Source organism: Scyliorhinus canicula, chromosome 5, assembly GCF_902713615.1.
Source record: "Scyliorhinus canicula chromosome 5, sScyCan1.1, whole genome shotgun sequence".
Taxonomy (NCBI): domain Eukaryota; kingdom Metazoa; phylum Chordata; class Chondrichthyes; order Carcharhiniformes; family Scyliorhinidae; genus Scyliorhinus; species Scyliorhinus canicula.
In genome coordinates this window covers 120,128,294-120,148,820 of record NC_052150.1, presented here as the reverse complement: position 1 = coordinate 120,148,820, position 20,527 = coordinate 120,128,294, and the positions used below count along the sequence as shown (strand labels likewise).

General features: G+C 49.4%; 1 protein-coding gene across 1 annotated transcript in view; it reads left to right on the top strand.

Moving 5' to 3' along the window:
* Window positions 1–732: 732 nt before the first annotated feature.
* casd1 (CAS1 domain containing 1) overlaps window positions 733–20,527 on the top strand; it is a 154,626-nt gene continuing 134,831 nt past the window's right edge. The window contains exon 1 of the mRNA XM_038797559.1: window positions 733–965. Within this exon, the coding sequence (XP_038653487.1) occupies window positions 833–965 (133 nt within the window). The 5' untranslated portion in view covers window positions 733–832. The remainder of the gene's footprint in view (window positions 966–20,527) is intronic.

Below are 20,527 nucleotides of genomic sequence, written 5' to 3'. Positions count from 1 at the left end.
CTCCTCTAACCCCGCCCCTATCCGCACTCAGCCCCGCCCCTATCCGCACTCAGTCCCTCCTCCTCTAACTCCGTCCCTATCCGCACTCAGCCCCTCCTCCTCTAACTCCGCCCCTATCCGCACTCAGCCCCGCCCCTATCCGCACTCAGCCCCTCCTCCTCTAACCCCGCCCCTATCCGCACTCAGCCCCGCCCCTATCAGCACTCAGCCCCGCCTCCTCTAACCCGTCCCTATCCGCACTCAGCACCCCCTCCCTAACCCCGCCCCTATCCGCACTCAGCCCCTCCTCCTCTAACCCCGCCCCTATCCGCACTCAGCCCCGCCCCTATCCGCACTCAGTCCCTCCTCCTCTAACTCCGTCCCTATCCGCACTCAGCCCCACCTCCTCTAACCCCGCCCCAATCCGCACTCAGCCCCGCCCCTATCCGCACTCAGCCCCTCCTCCTCTAACTCCGCCCCTATCCGCACTCAGCCCCGCCTCCTCTAACCCCGCCCCTATCCGCACTCAGCACCTCCTCCCCTAACCCCGCCCCTATCCGCACTCAGCCCCGCCCCTATCCGCACAGCCCCGCCTCCTCTAACCCCGCCCCTATCCGCACTCAGCCCCGCCCCTATCCGCACTCAGCCCCGCCTCCTCTAACCCCGCCCCTATCCGCACTCAGCCCCGCCTCCTCTAACCCCGCCCCTATCCGCACTCAGCCCCGCCTCCTCTAACCCTGCCCCTCTCCGCACTCAGTCCCGCCCCTCTCCGCACTAACCCCGCCTCCATATTGCTCTGCTTGCAGGTACTTTGCGCGATCGGTTCTCACTCGGTTGTCATGGGGGAGCCAAGATGGCGGCGCAGGCCTACGCGATGGGCAGACGGGAGATTAATCAACATTTCAACATCAGGAACGCCAAGCTTCTCGCCATCAGCTTTGTGCTCGTCTTAACCGCTGGCCACGGGATCCACAGGAGCTATGGAGGTAAAGCAACGTAGATAATGGGTCGGGCTAAATGATGTCGAGCGCGGTCTCGGTGAGCCGACGGGATGGTGGACAGTAAATGTATTTGGTATGATGTCCGCCGGTTTTGGGCCTGGGGTATGGAGCGGAGTGTGGAGAATAGCGGCGAGCGGCACCAAGCTGGGGTTGATGGAGGTCTGGACTGCAGCGCGCGGTGGTTCATGTTGAGGGAACCGAGCTGCGACCCAACACAAAGAGGAGTTGGCGGTTCTGCAGTGCCCGGTGAACAGAGTCCGTGCACTCAGCACAGAGCCGGGTTTTGGCGTGCAGGCTACAAAATGTCAGCCGTGTTTTGAGTGGCTGCCGCCTTTGTGTTTCAGTCACTGGAAACGAGATGCTGCCTACCGCAGCCTTTGTTTTGTGGAACAGAAAACCCCACACATCGAGAATTACAGCCGCTGAGATAAGACAACGTAAACCGGGACTGCGGAGTCATGTTTCAGCATCTGGCACGGGCCACTGCACTGAAAGGCGAAAGACGCGCCTTTGATTACCTTTGTCAGAAGCAGCTTAATATTAAACAGTCCTCTGAATTTAATCAATCCAAAGTAATTTAAGGTTTCATGTGTAATGCTGTTTCATTTACTGCCAATGTCTTATTTATTTAAATTTGGAGTACCAACTAATTTTTTTCCAATAAAAGGGCAATTTAGCATGACCATTCCACCTAACCTGCACCTCTGTGGGTTGGGTTGGGGGGGGGGGGGGTGTGAGAGCCACGCAGACAGGGAGAGAATGTGCAAACTCCACACCGACAGTGAGTCTGGATTGAACCCAGGCCATCATTGCTGTGAGGCAGCATTGCTAACCACTGCGTCACCATGCTGCCGCCAATGTCTTATGTCATTTAATGAAATCACAAAATAAATGGGTCTGCTGTAAAGGCGAAAGGTCAAGGTCCAAATTTGAAGAATATTATAAAAATGAAGCAAGACAAGAATCATAGAATTTACAGTGCAGATGGAGGCCATTCGGCCCACAGAGTCTGCACTGGCCCTTGGAAAGAGCACCCCACGCAAGCCCACACCTTCACCCTATCCCCGTAACGCAATATCCCCACCTAACCTTTTTGGGCACTAAGAGCAGTTTAGCATAGCCAATCCACCTAACCTGCACATCTTTGGACTGTGTGAGGAAACCGGAGCATCCAGAGGAAATCCACGCTGACACGGGGAGAACTTGCAGACTCCGCACAGACAGTGACCCAAGCCAGGAATCGCACCTGGGATCCTGGTGCTGTGAAGCAACTGTGCTAACCACTGTGCTACCATGCCACCCATAGATTCTATGATTCTCTGCTCCCTCTTGGTCTTCCTCATATACAGGCTGACTCTTTGCAACACTGTTTGCAACACGGGGCAGCACGGTAGCATGGTGGTTAGCATAAATGCTTCACAGCTCCAGGGTCCCAGGTTCGATTCCCGGCTGGGTCACTGTCTGTGTGGAGTCTGCACGTCCTCCCCGTGTGTGCGTGGGTTTACTCCGGGTGCTCCGGTTTCCTCCCACAGTCCAAAGATGTGCGGGTTAGGTGGATTGGCCATGCTAAATTGCCCGTAGTGTCCTAAAAAGTAAGGTTAAGGGGGGGTTGTTGGGTTACGGGTATAGGGTGGATACGTGGGTTTGAGTAGGGTGATCATTGCTCGGCACAACATTGAGGGCTGAAGGGCCTGTTCTGTGCTGTACTGTTCTATGTTCTATCACCTACAAACATGTGGTCAGCTCCAACATGTAAACCAATGATGCTCAGTCCTATCTCCTCCACCTTCAATATTATCGAACCGCTTATGCAACATCTAGCCTTCGGCAGAGCTTAACTTCTGCCGCTAATCAGTGAGGAAGCTTCATCCTCCACCACAAAATCCTCAATATTAACTGTTGTTCACTTGACTATTGGTTTAGGCTGAATCAGACTATCCATCGTGGCATCCTGCTTCATGTTAACATAAGTTATAACCCATTGGCTGATGAGAGCTGCCACAACCATACTTGTAACATAGTACAGTTGACTAATTTCTGCTGTTCTTGCATTTGGTATGTCAGTGTTGTAAAGTTCGGACTATGAGCCAAGATTGATTTCTAAGGATATTTTTTGTGGTAGAGTGTAGCATAATCTCCAGTTTTGGAATTAAGCAAATTATGAAAGCTGTGTAGTGTGATATCATCAAAACTCCTTGATTGGCCCTGCATTTTCTAACTACATATAGGTTGTTCGATGATTTACACTGAAGACTTGTCAATCCATTCTGTCGAACTGAAGATTCATACTCTGGAACTGATTATTGAAGATGAATGAAATTAGCATTTTCTACAGAAAAAACATCAATTATTGCTCTTGCTTACCACGACTGTTCAGACTGAATACTTGTCAGCAAAATTTAGGCCCAACTGGTGCATATACTTTGCAGGTCTTTATATATGTTTAGTGTTCTGCTTCTGAAATGACTAATTTTACGTTCTTTTGAATATTGTGTGTGTGATAGGAATGGTAAATCGTTATGATTGTGAGAATGTTGCACAGTTATATGAAAATAAGTATTTCTGTTGAAGAATTGTGTGGACATCAATCATGTCCCTTTTTGTACTCTTATGGCTTCTACTTTGTGTATTTTGAGCTCTTCATTTCAGGTTTCCACGTTGTCTGCTTTATGCATACAACTATGTGCCAAATGAAAAACTTGACTATTTTCCCAGAAAATAGTCTGCTGTGAAAACCCATTGGAAGCTGAAAATGACTTGCTTTGGTAACCCAGTAGCGATATTTCAATATAAAAGTGCTTTTATTTACAAAATATGTGCCATACATCACTCCAACGAGTGATTGTAATCAAAGGATTTGGGAACAAAGGAACACATGAGCAGTGTGCATCATTCGGCCTTCAAACCTGCTGTGTCACTTTAAATAGACTCTAGCCGATCTTCTACCTCAACGTCATCTTCCTGCACTATCCTTGTATTGCTTGATGTCATTGATATATAGAAATCTATCAACCCAGGCTTCGAACATACTGCCTGAGCCCTGTTGCCCCTGCGGTAGAGAACGCTTGCTACTCTACAGTTCCACGATTCTGTACATCCACCAGGTCACCTCAATTATTTTTTATTTAAAAAAAAAATTAGAGTACCCAATTATTTTTTCCAATTAAGGGGCAATTTAGTGTGGCCAATCCACCTACCCTGCTCATCTTTGGGTTGTGGGGGAAAAACCCATGCAAACACGGGGAGAATATGCAAACTCCACACGGACAGTGACCTAGAGCCAGAATTGAACCTGGGACCTCGACGCCGTGAGGCAGCACTGCTAACGACTGCACCACCGTGATGCCCTGGTCACCTCAATTATACGGCATAACCGTTGAGAGTTCAGCACAGCCATCATTGTTGTCAACTGTCGCTCGATTCAAAGTTTTTTGTTCTAAATTTAGAGTGCCCAATTAAATTTTTTCAATTAAGTGTCAATTTAGTGTGGGCGAGACCCACACAAACACGTGCAAACTCTACACGGACAGTGACCCAGAGCCGGGACCTCGGCGCTGTGAAGCAACAGGGCTAATCCACTGCGCCACCGTGCTCCCCGCGATTCAAAGATGACATCCACTCAGGGTTATAAGTTTCTGCCATTGGTCTTTCTGTGACTGAAGAGGCTGATTCTTGACCCACAGATCTTTTGAGCATATGGGACAGGACAACCCGTGAAGTAGTGGGATCTGGATTGCAGGATTTACTTCCTTTTCTTTGTTTCTCTGCCTTATTAGTTAGACGTTGTGACTTAATGCAGTTGATGGACATGTTGTTGCCATTTCATTCTGAATGATTGGTAACATGATCATCCCAGTCATCAGTGGTGATGTAAACTCACCTTGAAGCATGGCAGCTGAGTGTTTGATGTGTTTTCTTTGTCCTCCCCTGGAAGGTTAACTGCTTGAGAATTGGCAGGGAAGATGCTTCTTGGCCTTCCAGACAGTGTCCAATCTGAAGAAGTTGATTTTGCAGTTTTACCTCCATGCTCGTGGAGACAGCTTTAAGGAGGCTTCAAGTATTTATTTAGTCCTCCCATTGAATCTGGAGGATGCAGCGAGGCATTGCTGAGGCACTGCAGGGGAGGACCTTTTGGACTGCACTTTATCTCATACCACCTGCTGACTTAACTTCCATGGGTGGCTCTATCAGGAGCAAGCAGGTACCTATGGCATCTCTCGAGGCATAGCTGGAGTGCGCCAGTCTCTCCACCACAGCAATATGGTGATCCACAGAGGGATAGTGCTATCACTGAGGTGTCAGCTTAGCGCCTTCACATTCTGGAGTGGGACTTAAAACAACAGTCTTCTCCCTAAGGAGTGACAGTTGTTTGAACTGTGGGGAGTGTTACCACAGTTTAAAAAAAAAGTTATTGAAAAATTTTGAATTTATACAGCAACATCGAACCATAATAAAATATCATCAATAATGATAGCAACCATAAACATTCGCCCCTCCTCAATGAACAACACAACATATTAACAACAACTTAACTTAACACACTGTTAAGTTACATAACCGTAGAGAAAAAAAATAGAAACTATAATAAGGATCACCCCCCCGCCCCTCCCGGGTTGCTGCTGCTATTGACCAAGATACCTATCTTTGAGCCAGGAAGTCCAGAAAAGGCTGCCACCTTATAGAACCCTTGTATTGATCCTCTCAGGGCAAATTTGACCCTCTCCAATTTTATAAATCCCGCCATGTCACTGATCCAGGTCTCCACACTTGGGGGGCCTCGCATCCTTCCACTGCAGCAAGATCCTCCGCCGGGCTACTAGGGGCGCAAAGGCCAAAACACCGGCCTCTTTCGCCTACTGCACTCCCGGCTCCACCGCAACTCCAAAAATCGCGAGTCCCCACCCTGGTTTGACCCTGGATCCAACCACCCTCGACACCGTCCCCGCCACCCCCTTCCAGAATTCTTCCAGTGCCGGGCATGCCCAGAACATAGGGGCATGATTCGCTGGACTTCCCGAACACCTGGTGCACCTGTCCTCACCCCCAAAGAACCGACTCATACTAGTCCCGGCCATATGGGCCCGGTGCAGCGCCTTAAATTGGATGAGACTAAGCCTCGCACATGAAGAGGAAGAGTTGACTCTCTCCAAGGCATCCACCCAAGTCCTGTCCTCTATCTGCTCCCCAAGTTCCCCCTCCCATTTAGCCTTCAGCTCCTCGACTGACGACTCCTCCACCTCCTGCTTTACCGTATAAATGTCAGATACCTTCCCCTCTCCGACCCACACCCCCGAAAGCACTCTGTCCATATCCCCCCGCGAGGGCAGCAAAGGGAACTCCTCTACCTGTCGCCTAGCAAACGCCTTTACCTGCAAGTATCTGAACATGTTCCCTTGGGGGAGCCCAAATTTACCTTCCAATTCCCCCAGGCCCGCAAACCTCCCGCCAATAAACAGGTCCCTCAATTTACTGATGCCCACCCTTTGCCACCCCCTAAATCCCCCATCATTGTTCCCCGGGATGAACCGATGATTTCCACCCAATGGAGCCTCCATTGAGGCCCTTGTTTCCCCCCTATGCCGTCTCCACTGTCCCCAGATTCTTAGGGTCGCCGCCACCACCGGGCTCGTGGTATACCTCTTAGGAGAGAGCGGCAACGATGCCGTTGCCAAGGCACCCAGGCTCGTACCTCTACATGACGCCATCTCCATTCTTTTCCACGCCCCCTCCCCCCCCCCCCCCCCCAATCACCCATTTACGCACCATTGACACATTGGCCGCCCAATAGTACCCCAAAAGTTTGGGCAGCGCCAGCCCGCCTCTATTCCCCCCCCTCGCTCCAGGAAAACCGTCTTCACTCTCGGAGTCCTATGTGCCCACACAAAGCTCAAAATACTGCTAGTCACTCTCCTAAAGAAGGCCCTGGGGACGAGGATGGGCAGGCACCGAAAGAGGAACAAGAACCTCGGAAGCGCCGTCATTTTGACGGACTGCACCCTCCCCGCCAACGACAATGGCAGCATGTCCCACCTCTTGAACTCCTCCTCCATTTGATCCACAAGCCGATGAAATTATGCTTGTGAAGAGTCCCCCAGTCCCTGGCCACCTGCACCCCCAGGTACCTAAAGCTCTCCCCTGCCCGCCTAAGCGGGAGCCTACCAATTCCCTCCTCCTGGTCTCCAGGGTGCACCACAAACACCTCACTCTTGCCTAAATTTAGTTTATAGCCTGAAAAGGTCCCAAACTCAGCTAGCAGCTCCATCACTTCCGGCATCCCTCCCACCGGGTCCGCCACATACAGTAACAGGTCATCGGCATACAACGACACCCTATGTTCCTCTCCACCTCGCACCAAACCTCTCCACCCCCCTCAACGCCATTGCCAACGGCTCGATTGCCAATGCAAACAACAAGGGGGACGGGACAACCCTGCCTGGTCCCTCGGTAAAGCCGGAAGTACTCCGGCCTCCTCCCATTCGTGGCCACACACTCCATCGGGGCTTCATATAGCAGTCTCACCCATCTAATAAACCCTTCACCAAATCCAAACCTCCCCAACACCTCCCATAAGTACCCCCACTCCACTCTATCGAAGGCCTTCTCTGCATCCAGCGCCACCACTATCTCAGCCTCCCCCTCAATCGCCGCACATTAGTGTTCAGCTGCCTTCCCTTCACAAACCCTGTCTGGTCCTCGTGTACAACCCCTGGCACACAGTCCTCTATCCTGGTGGCCAGGATTTTTGCCAGCACCGTGGCATCCACATTGAGGAGAGATATGGGCCTGTATGAACCACACTGCTGGGGGTCCTTGCCCCTCTTTAAGATTAACGAAATCAGCGCCCGCGACATCGTCGGGGGTAAAGCCCCCCCCTTCCCACGCTTCATTAAGTGTCCGCACCAGCAAGGGGCCCACTAAGTCCACAAACGTTTTATAAAATTCCACCGGGAACCCATCTGGCCCCGGCGCCTTCCCTGACTGCATCTGCCCGATCCCCTTAACTAGCTCCTCCAGCTCAATCGGCGCCCCCCAACCCCTCCACCTGCTCCTCCTGCACCTTCGGGAAAGAAAGCCCATCGAGGAACCTCTCCATTACCCTCCTCTCCACCGTTGGCTCAGACCGGTACAGTTCCCTGTAAAAGTCCTTGAAGACCTCATTCACCTCTACCCCCTTCCGCACCACATTCCCACTCTTGTCTCTCACTCCAGCAATTTCCTTAGCCGCATCCCGCTTGCGGAGCTGATGAGCCAGCATCCTACTCGCCTTTTCACCATGTTCGTACACTGCCCCTTGTGCCTTCCTCCACTGTCCCTCCGCCTTTCTAGTGGTCAGCAAATCAAATTTAGCCTGCAGGCTGCGCCTCTCCCCCAACAGTCCCTCCTCTGGTGCCTCTGCGTACCTCCTGTCTACCTCCAGCATCTTTCCCACCAGTCTATCTCTCTCGCTCCTCTCCCTGTGTGCCCGGATGGATATCGGCTCCCCACGAATCACTGCCTTCAGGGCTTCCCAGACCATCCCCAACTGACCTCCCCTGTATCATTCACCTCGAGGTACCCCTCAATACTTGCCCGGACCCTCCTACACACCTCCTCCTCCACCAACAACCCCACATCCAACCGCCACAACGGGCGCTGGTCCCGCACCTCCCCCATCTCCAACTCTATCCAATGCGGAGCGTGGTCGGAGATTGCAATGGCCGAATATTTGGCCTCCTCCACTCTCTGAATCAGTCCCCTACTCACCACGAAGAAGTCTATCCGAGAATAGACCCTACGTACGTGGGAGAAGAAAGAGTACTCTCGTGCCCTCGGCCTCACAAACCTCCATGGATCCACCCCTCCACTCTGGTCCATAAACTCTCTCAGTACCTTGGCCGCCGCCGGCCTCCTACCCATCCTAGAGCTGGACCGATCCAGTGAAGGATCCAACACCGTATTGAAGTCGTGCCCCCCCCCCCCCCCCCCATAATCAGACCTCCCGCCTCTAGATCCGGGACCCGTCCCAGCATACGCCTCATAAAGCCCGCATCGTCCCAATTTGGGGCATACACACTAGCAAGTACCACCTTCTCTCCTTGTAGCCTGCCCCTAACCATAACATACCTACCCCCCCTTATCCGCCACCACGTCAGATGCCTCAAACAACAAATTTTTCCCCACCAGAATCGCCACTCCCTGGTTCTTCACATCCAACCCAGAGTGGAAAACCTGCCCCACCCACCCCTTCCTCAGACGGACCTGGTCCACCACCTTCAGGTGGGTCTCCTGAAGCATTGCCACATCTGCCTTTAGCCCCCTGAGATGAGCAAGTACTCTCGACCGCTTCACCGGCCCATTTAAATCCTCTCGCATTCCAGGTGACCAACCGGATCAGAGGGCGTCCCGCCCCCCCCCCCCCCCCCCCCCCCCCCCGTCGACTAGCCATAGCCCGTCGACTGCCCACCCCAGGCCAGCACCCCCCGCCCGACACAGCGACAACACCTCACCTCTGTCCCCCTGGCCCCCTCCAGCTCCTTCCTGACCCTGCCAGCAGCAACCCGGTATTCCCCTTTCCCACCCCTTCCCTTCCCCCCCAGGCTTGGAACCCTCCTAGCCGTGAACCGTCCTCCATTGTATTTCCGTGGGTCAGCTAACTTCTGCTGACCCCAGAAACCCCCGCCAAAAACCCGACCCCTCCCAAAGTGGGATCATCCCCCATCCTATCCCTCCTCTAGGCACCGCTCCAGCGCGGGGAAGAACCAGTTAAGGCCCCCCCCCCCCCCCCCCCCCCCCATCATCATCTCCACCCCCGGAAACCAGAGGAAAGCCCGTGCTTTCGCACTGCCCCACCACACCCTTCTGACGCAGCTCCCAAATATCAGCCCCACTCCATACCCCCAACCTGATATAGAATACAACAGACCTCCCCAACCCTCCCCGCAAGATACAAAACTCAAACGATGCCCCACAACAAGAAACAGAACAATACCTCAATAAATAACCATATCAATATTACAAAAATACAGAAAAAGAGAACACAGCAACAGCAGAAACCAGCAATAAAGTATTACAACCGACCCCGCAACCCCCAACCCCTAGTCAGAGTCCAGTTTCTCCGTCCGGACGAAGGCCCACGCCTCCTCCGGGAAATCCAAATAATAATGCCGGTCCAAATAAGTTACCCACAAGCGCGCAGGCTGCAACATTCCGAACTTTATCTTCTTCTTGTAGAGCACCTCTTTCGTCCGATTAAACCCGGACCGCCGCTTAGCCACCTCCGCACTCCAATCCTGGTAGATCCGTACTACCCCATTCTCCCAGTTGCTGCTCTTCACCTCCTTGGCCCAGCGCAGCACCCGATCACTGAACCGGTGGAACCTCACCAGCACTGCACGCGGGGGTTCATTCTCCTTGGGCCTCCTGGCCAGTACTTTGTGGGCCCTCTCCAGTTCCAGGGGCATATGGAAAGCTCCGGCCCCCACTAGCGAGTTCAGCATCGTAGCCACGTAGGTTGTCAGATCCGACCCCTCCAGCCCCTCCGCAAGGCCCAAGATCCTCAGATTTTTCCACCTCATGCGGTGATCAAGCTCCTCGAAGCGGTCCTGCCACTTCTTATGGAGTGCCTCGTGCCCCTCCACCTTACTCACAAGGACCACGGCCTCCTCCTCTCGTTCAGTGGCCTGCGTCTGCAACGTCTTGATGGCAGCACCCTGGGTCGTCTGAATCTCCGAGAGCCTTCTGTTTGTTTCCTGCAGAGAGCTCAGTACCTCAGCCTTGAAGTCTGCAAAACAGCGCAGGAGAGCAGCTTGTTGCTCCTGGGCCCAATGCTTCCACTCCTCTGGTGCTCCGCCGGCTGCCATCTTGGATTCCATCCCCCGTTTTTTCTGGGAAGCTGCTGCCGTTTTTTCCCCCTTTCCACTTCGAGTTCGAGTCATGAAATGCGGAGAAAGTCGATCAGCACACCTTCCCCCACCGGGAGACGTCGAAAAAAATTCTGTTTTGGGCTCTAAAAAGAGCCGAAAAGTCCTTTTTGAAACGGGAGCTCCCAAATGTGCGGCTTCCTACGTTATCGCTGCCACTGGAAGTCCACACAGTGCATTTCTGATCTCTCTCGGTACTGTGTGATGTTTGTATTCCGTGGGATGATATTTTAGTGCCACTATACATCGGTAACTAACTTTGTGTACTCCAGCCTAATGCAACTGATTGGACTAAATTACACATTCCAGGCAGAAAATTCTTTCACAATAATTTAAAGTTATTTCGATATCTATCCACTGGAGGACACAGTGGGTTGGATTCTCCGATTCTGGGGCTATGTCCCTACACCAGCGTGGAAATGGTGGCATTTTATGCCAGAAAAACAGGCGCAAAACGACCACCAATTTCCCCCGTCTTGCTGGCGGCTAGCAGGGCGGCAGCGTAGAGCACCTGGCTCTCACTGCCGATACACCGCGGAGAACTTCCGCGGGTGTGCACGGCAGCGGCCACGTTGTGCTACACAGCGGCGGCCGCTTGCGGACCCAACCTGCAAAATAATAATCACTTTCAATGAAGTTACTGTGAAAAGCCCCTCCGCCACATTCCGACGCCTGTTCGGGAGGCTGGTACGGGAATTGAACCCGCGCTGCTGCCTTGTTCTGCATAACAAGCCAGCTATTTAGCCCGAATAGTGCCCCACTTCGGCCGTGTCGCGTGCCCGGACCAGCCCCCCACAATGCCCCCAGTCCCAAATAATGCCCCTGCCCGCAGATCGTCCCTCCCCCCGACTGTGGTGGTGCTGGACTGAGTCCGCAGCCGCCACGCCGAGTTCCCGACTGGTGCGGCCATGAAAGAGCCGGTCGGGCGTGGAGCAGCGGGGGGATGGCCCTCAGCCAATGTCCTGAGGCCGTCGCTACTTTGCGCGGTGTACTCTTCGAGTATGCCGCTTTGGAGGCGGCTGAGCTTCACAAAAGCGCCGCTGTCCCCGATTTCGCCGGAAACTTGCATTCTCCAGCTGGTCGCCGACCGGAGAATCCAGCCCAATGTTTCCATATACACATCCTTGAAAATAATTCTCCCGTGGAAGGACCCTGCTTTGTGTCTGAATAGAATTTGCATTGTATCTAATTCAGTTTTGAATTCTGAAGTAGAATTAAGGCCTTGAGATGCTTTGTGAACATATTTGATGACGCCAGGACAATTTCCCCCAAGTTAGAATTAACTATACTGGTTACCAGTAATGCAGAGTTGTGCAAATGACTGGAAAAATGTGTAATTTAAGCAGAATTATTCAGTGCGAATGTCATTCTTGTGGAGTGGAATGGTACAGAAATGAAGGATGCAGGATAAAACAAATTGCAAATGCTGAAAACACACTACAAAGCAGTTTTAGAAATTAACAACAGGGCTCTCAAAATATGGAAAGAGGCTAGATTGACAGTTTGTGTAGATTATCCTTCAGATTCACTAAATTTTGTATCTAATGTATTTGTTTTTTTTCCTCTAGTGACAGTTCTGATGGCATTTCTTGTGAAGTATGCAAGTTTAATTATTTAGTATCACTTGTATTGTTGGAGTGATTCTGAGTGGAGTTTCCATAGACAACAAGGCTTAAGAACATAAGAACTAGAAGCAGGGTTAGGCCATATGACCCCCTTGAGCCTGCTCTGCCATTCAATAAGATCAAGACTGAACTTTTTGTGGACTCGGCTCCACTTACCCACCCGCTCACCATAACCCTTAATTCCTTTACTGTTCAAAAATCCATCTATTTTTGCCTTAAAAATATTCACCGAGGTAGCCTCGACTGCTTCACTGAGCAGGGAACTCCACAGATTTGGTTGAAGAAGTTCTTCCTCAACACAGTCCTAAATCTGCTCCTCCTTATTTTGAGGCTATGCCCCCTAGTTCTAGTTTCACCCGCCAGTGAAAACCCTGCTTCTATGTTTCTATAAGATCCCCCCCTCTTAATTCCAATGAGTATCGTCCCATCTACTCTGTCTCTCCTCATAAGCCAATCCTCTCGACTCTGGAATAAACCCAGTGAATCTCACCTGCATCCCCTCCAGAGCCAGTACATCCTTTTTCAAGTAAGGAGACCAAAACTGTACACAGTACTCCAGGTGTGACCTCACTAGCACCCTATACAACTACAAAATAAGCTCCCGGTTTTTAAACTCCATCCCTCTAGCAATGAAGGACAAAATTCCATTTACATTCTTAATTACCTGCAAACCAACTTTATGCGATTCATGCACAAGGACACCCAGGTCCCTCTGTACAGCAGCATGCTGCAATTCTTTACCATTTAAATAATAGTCTATTTTGCTGTTACTCCGACCAAAATGGATGACCTCACATTTAACAACATTGTACTCCATCTACCAGATCCTTGGCCACTCATTTAAACTATCTATATCCCTCTGCAGACTTTTCTCTACCATCCATGTTAGTGTCATCTGCGAACTTTGACACATTACACTTGGTCCCAACTCCAAATCATCTGTAAATTGTAAACAGTTGCAGTCCCAACACAGATCCCTGAGGCAAACCACTGGCTTCTAATCACCAACCAAAAAAAACTGTCCCCACTCTTTGCCTTCTGTTAGTTAACCAATCCTCTATCCATGCTGATAAATTTCCTGTAACGCATGCATTATCTTATGCAGCAGCCTTTTGTGCGGCACATTGTCGAGTACCTTCTGGAAATCCAGATACACCTCATGTGTTGTCCACCATGCTGGTAATGTCCTCAAAGAGTTCCAGTAAATTAGTTAAACATGACCTGCCTTTCATGAACCCATGCTGTGTCTGCCCAATGGGACAATTTATTTCTAGATGTCTCGCTATTTCTTCCTTGATGATAGATTCAAGTATTTTTCCCACTACAGAAGTTGAGCTAACCAACATATAGTTACCCACTTTTTGTCTACCTCCGTTTTTAAAACAGGGTGTCACATTTGCTGCTTTCCAATCTGCTGGAACTGCCCCAGAGTCCCGCGAAGTTTGGTAAATTACCACGGACGCATTTGCTATTTCCCCCGCCATCACTTTTAGTACCCTGGGATGCATTCCATCAGGGCCAGGAGACTTGTCTATTAACCCCATTAACTTGCCCAACACTACCTCCTCGGTGATAATGATCGTTTCTAGGTCCTCACCTGCTATAACCTCCTTGCCATCAATTATTGGCATGTAATTTGTGAAGACCGACGCAAAATACCTCTTCAATGCCTCAGCCATTTCCCATTATTAAATCCCCCTTCTCATTCTCTAAAGGATTAATGTTTACCGTAGCCACTCTTTTTTTCGTTTTATATATTTGTAGAACCTTGTTTTTATATTTTGAGCTAGTTTACCCTTATAATCTATCTTACTTTTTCTTTCTAGCTTTTTTCAGGGCTTTCTGTTGACCTAAAGATTTCCCAATCCTCTAGTTTCCCACTAATCTTTGCCACTTTGTATGCATTTTCTTTCAATTTGATACTCTCCTTTATTTCCTCAGATATTCATGGCTGATTATCCCTTTTCTCACAGTCCTTCCTTTTTGCTGGTATATACTTTTGCTGAGCACAATGGAAAAATTGTTTTGAAAGTTGTCCACTGTTCCTCAGTTGTCCCACCATAAATGTTTTACTCCCAATCTACCCTAACCGACTCCTCCCTCATCCCATTGTAGTCTCCTTTGTTTAAGCACAACACACTGGTATTGGATTTTACCATCTCGCCCTCTACGTGTATTTTAAACTTTTTTTAAAAATAAATTCAGATTAGCCAATTATTTTTTCCAATTAGGGGGCAATTTAGCGTGGCCAATCCACCTACTCTACACATTTTTGGGTTGTGGGGGCGAAACCCACGCAGACACGGGGAGAACGTGCAAACTCCACACGGACAGTGACCCAGAGCCGGGATCGAACCTGGGACCTCAGCGCCGTGAGGCGGTTGTGCTAACCACTAGGCCACCATGCTGCCCTCGTGTATTTTAAACTTAACCATTCTATGATCTCTCCTTCCGAGAGGATCCCGAACTATAAAATTATTAATTATTCCTGTCTCATAACACAGGACCAGATCTAGGATAGCTTGCTCCCTTGTAGGGTTCATTACATACTGTTCGGGGAAATTGTCGCGGATACATTCTATGAACTTCTCAAGGCTGCCTTGACCGACTTTGTTTGGCCAATCGACATGTAGATTAAAATCCCCCATGATAATTGCCCGACCATTTTTACATGCATCAATTATTTCTTTGTTTATTGCCCGTCCCACCGTGATGTTATTATTTGGTGGCCTTTGACTACGTCTATCAGTGACCTTTTCTCCTTACTATTTTTAATTTCCACCCAAATGGATGCAACCTTTTTCTCCATACATCATCTCTCACTACTGCCCTGATGTCATCCTTAAATATCAGAGCTACATCACCTCCCTTACCTTCCTGCCTGTCCTTCCGAAGGTCTGGCCCTGGATATTGAACTCCCAGTTGTGACCACCTTGCAACTGTCTGTCAGAGTGCTATTTATGTGCTGTGGCTGCTATAAACTTCAACCTTTGTGTGAAACTCGTAGGTGGACTGGGAAGGTATATTTCTGGAAAATTGAAGAAACAATGCATTCTTATTTAGTAAACATCTTGTTTTCACTTTGAGCAATCAGTACAGTTTCTAAGTTGTGTTGTAGATAGGTTTTTTAGAAAGCAATTTAAGCACATTTTAAAATTTTGAAACCTGCAAGAGAGGTTTTAACTCGCCAGTGGTGTTGCAAAAGTAAGTTAGCCTGTTTGAGCTCTTGAATAGTTGAAATAGATTATCCCATTTGCACCTTTTCAATGATGTCCTGATGTGTTTCACGGGGGCATTATAAAGCAAAATGTGACACCGAGCCGCATGAGATATTAGAACAAATGAGCAAACTCTTTGAGCAAAGGTAGAGGTTTGAACGGAGTGTGTTTAAGAAGAGGGAGGTGAAACTTAAGGAGACAGTTCTAGAGCTTAGTGCATAGGTAGCTGGAAGCAGGGCAAGCAATGGTGAAACATTTAAAATGAGGGATGTGCAAGAGACCAGCGAAGAATTTGAAATCCAGGATGAGAATTTTCCAATCGAGGCCTTGCGAAGCTGGCAGCCAATACAGGTCCGTGAACACTGAGGTGATGTAAATGGAACTTGATGAGAGTTGGGATGTGGGCAGCATAATTCTGGATTAACTCAAGTTTATGGAAGGTGAAAGGCTGCTTGGGAAAACATTAGATTTGTCAAGTCCAGAGCTACCAAAGGTAACAGCGAAGGTTTCAACAGCAGGTGAGCTGTGGTGGCGTGATGGCAGCCAATGTTACAAAGGTAAAATGCAGGAGGTCATTGTGATCCTACAGTAGTGTGGTTTGAGGCTCATCTCGGGGTGAGATATGACAATGTAGTCCAACCTCCAGACAGTCTCCAAGAATGGAGTTTCTGATCTGGACCAGAGCAATGCCTTTGTTCATTTCAGCCTCCCCGAACAGGCCTCGGAATGTGGCGACTAGGGGCTTTTCACAGTAACTTCATTGAAGCCTACTTGCGATTTTCATTTCATTTTCATTTTCATTTCATTCCAATGTTTAATTGGAGCGAATTGTTGCTTCTCCAATTATAGAATTCTGCAACGAACAATCTCTCGCATTTGAGATACTGGAGGAGCTGAGAGAGGTGGAGCTGTTTGCGGTCAGTGTACATGTGAAACTGGAGTGTTTTCAGATGATAGCACCAAGGAACATCATGGGGACAAGAAGTTGCGGGGAGGACGGTCTGGGTGGAGAGTTGCCGATGATTGGAAATACATAATGGTCTGGTTGCAATTCTCTGATCTGGCTCATTAGTCTATTTGGCTACAAAGTGGCATGAATGGTCCCTTTTTCAATGAATCTGGAGTCATATTTTTAGATGTTGCTCACTGCTCCAAATGACGATTAGTATGTAAAGACCTAAAGGTGATCAACTGATTTTCCAATGGGGTTAATTAAAGTGTTGAGATAGAATGGCATATATTAGAAAAATAGAAAGATACTAAGAAAAAAGTTGTGGGGTTTACTTCAATTTATACTCCCAAATTATATAACTGAACAGACTCAAAAAGGCATGGCCATCTAAAAATGCAGTGGTTCTGACAATAGATAAGTCAAAGTGGTGTATAAGGTGGGGCCTGATCTGATCATCTGGTGAAAAAAGCCTCATCTTATACATCAAAAATATAGTACTTCATATTTCCTGTTTGAGGACATGAAAGCAGCATTTTAGATTAATTGCAGGAGAATGTGCCTTTAGATTCATACAACCAGTGATCTGGATGATAGCACACTCCAACTTCAATACTTTACTGACCAGTTAATGCTACCAAGATTCAAAAACCATTCAAGATTCTTTTCTACTTTGCCTTAAACTTGCACATTTCACATCTCCTTGGCCAGCTAATGTTGCTCCACATTCTTTTAAACTTGCTTCCAACAAAAAAGCAACAAGATATAATCAGAAGACAATTTCCATCGGTGACCTTTATGAAGCGTTTTGAATCCTGCAGATTTTCCTGTTGCTGGGGCACTGTGACTGTCCTCAACTTGGCAACTGTCCAGTCGAATGATTGGAGTCAGGATCATGCTTTGTAGGAATTCACTGGCACAGATCCAGGTACAACTGCTCTGTAGTGCAGTCTTCATAGCCCTCAACTAGAAAATGAATAAATCGGTTGCACTACTGTAATTGGTAATTAGAGGGAAAGTTATTGAGGCTTAATTTTCTTAAACTAGGAACATCCCAGTATACTGGAAACATTTAAACTTGAGTGAGATGCTAAATTGTGAACTTGTAGGTTTTGACATACATTAGTCAAATTGACCGAGCAGATTGAATCGTGCAAGAACCTCTCTGATGTAGACATGGTTTTGAAACATTGCATCCCAATCTTGCATTAACTCACAAAAATGCTCCTGCAGATTAATATAATACCTGTACTCCAAATAGTGCAATTGTAAAATAAATTCCAATACAGCAGCCACAAAGCTGCTCCAACTCCAAACCAGCCTGTCCAGTGTAACTATTATGTAATATTACAAATGTAACGCAATTAAACATTTCTTGTCAAAACCTTCAAATCTGGTTTTTACTTCCTTTTGATGCTACAATGATTCAAGTACACAAGGTTACCAAAATAAATCATACATATTTCAGTTTTGGGCTCGGGATGTGGCATCTTTCAGATGAGATACAATACCAAAATACCCTCCTGCCCTCTACGACATTGGACTAAAACATCCCCATACCCTCAGCAATACTAAGTACAGCAAGAATGCCAATAAGCAGCAGTTTGAGAGACCGCAGAGACACCAGAAATGGCGGCAAGGCACCGGAGCAACGAGCAAGCGGGTCAGCAGACCCACAAGGTGAGGGGCTCTGGCTACTAACCCCAGCAAGGTTTTCTCTCTTTTCCCCCCCCCCATTCCAAAATAAAGGCGGCAGTCAAGCTTGTGGAGGCCGCTGGCCACCATGCAGGTGACCCATGACAGTGGGAAAGAGATTGGAGGCCCAAGGGAGCACGATAAAGGAGCTGGAGAAAGCGTAGATGGACCAAAGTGACTGGATTGTTGCCCTGGAGTTTGGAATTAAGAGATTGGTGGCGACCCAGGGGAACCTGAAAGGGAAGGTGGCAGCACGGTAGCATGGTGGTTAGCACAATTGCTTCACAGCTCCAGGGTCCCAGGTTCGATTCCCAGCTTGGGTCACTGTCTGTGCGAAGTCTGCACGTTCTCCCCGTGTGTGCGTGGGTTTCCTCCGGGTGCTCCAGTTTCCTCCCACAGTCCAAAGATGTGCAGGTTAGGTGGAGTGGCCATGCTAAATTGCCCTTGGTGTCCAAAATTGCCCTTAGTTTTGGTTGGGGTTACTGGGCTATGGGGATAGGGTGGCAGTGTGGGCTTGGATAGGGTGATCTTTCAAAGAGCCGGTGCAGACTCGATGGACCGAATGGTCTCCTTCTGCACTGTAAATTCTATGATTCTAATCAGTTGAGACGCCAATATATTGGAACAGAAGGAATCGAGGGCGGGGACCTGACCGACTATGTGGCCCAAATGCTCGGTAATCTAGTGGGAATAGACAGTTTACCCAAGCCTCCAGTGACAACAGGGCCCACAGGTCTCTCCGGCTGAAACCCAAGGCATTGGGGCAAACCAGGCAAAGCGCCGGGGTGAATTTAACGCCACAGAGTTGGCATGTACAGGAACAATATCAAATTTGGGATGTTGTACCCAGCCAGGCTTTGGGTAACGTACCAGTGTAGGGAACATTGTTTCGCTGCCCCTGCAGAGGCAGATGGGTTCATCCAAAAAATGAACTAGACAGACAACAAGGGAGACAGCGATAGGAAGGGCACAGAGGAGGCAGAGAAAAGCTAATGGACAATTTGTGCGGGACTGTTTCACCTCGTCATGAACTGGCAGAAAGTGGGGGAGGGGGGCGAGTACAGCAGAGCGCAGGAGAGGGTGTGGAGGAGACAGAGGAGAATCCAACATGGTGGACGTAGGGGAATCCAACATGGTGGACGGAGGAGGGGGTCAGACCGCCCCAGGAGTGGGGTGGGGGGGGGGGGGGGCACCACACTGGCGGGAAAGCTGGCACCTGTAGGTATGAGCAAGGGGTGGGGATGATGCGGTGCAGTCTCTTGCCAGGGAGAGAATGGCTGGCAATGTGGGTGGGCACAACACCAATGGGGGGGGGGGGGGGCGGCAGCAAGAGGAGGTGTAAAAATCCACAGTGGGTAAAAAAACAACTGGGGTAAGGGCTCCAGACTGGCTTCAGCAGGTCACTCTTGGAAACATGGAACACAATGGCACCACAAGCAGCCACTTTGGAGTGTCTCTGGACAAAGGGAAACCCCAAAGTGCAGGGGCTCACCCACATGACATGCACAGTTGGCTGCCATGTTGGGTAGCCCCTGGACAAATGGATACCCTGGGTGTGCTGGGGCGCATCAACAAGGTAAGCATGGATGATCCCGCAGGAGTGAGAGAGGGGCAGAAACCCTCCTCCTCCTCCTCCTCATCCCCCCCCCCCCCCCCCCATCAGAATAGTCATCTGAAATGTCAGGAGACTTAACAGCCCACTGAAAAGTTCAAGTCTTCAGCCATCTGAAAATATGAAAGCTGACATAGTCTTCCTCCAAGAGATGCACGTGAGAGAGAAGGACCAACTGCAGGTGAGGAAGGGATGGGTGGGACAGGCATACCATTCATGTTACCGGATGAGGGCTAGGCGGGTGGCCATACTTTTATAAGAGGACGGTTACAGATCCAGGGAGATAGTTTGTCATGGTCAACAGTGATCTGGATGGAGCACCAGTGATCCTGGTGAATGTATCCACACCCAACTGGGATGACATTTGTAAAGAAAACAATGGCAGAAATCCCTGACACCCACAGACTAATCATGGGAGGGGACTTGTAACGGTGTACAAAACCCACTGACAGACAAGTCAAACCCTAAAATGGGGAAAACGGCAGGCATGGCTAGAGAACGAAGGACATAAATGGGGCCAGTGGACCTATGGAGGTTGATGCACCCGGG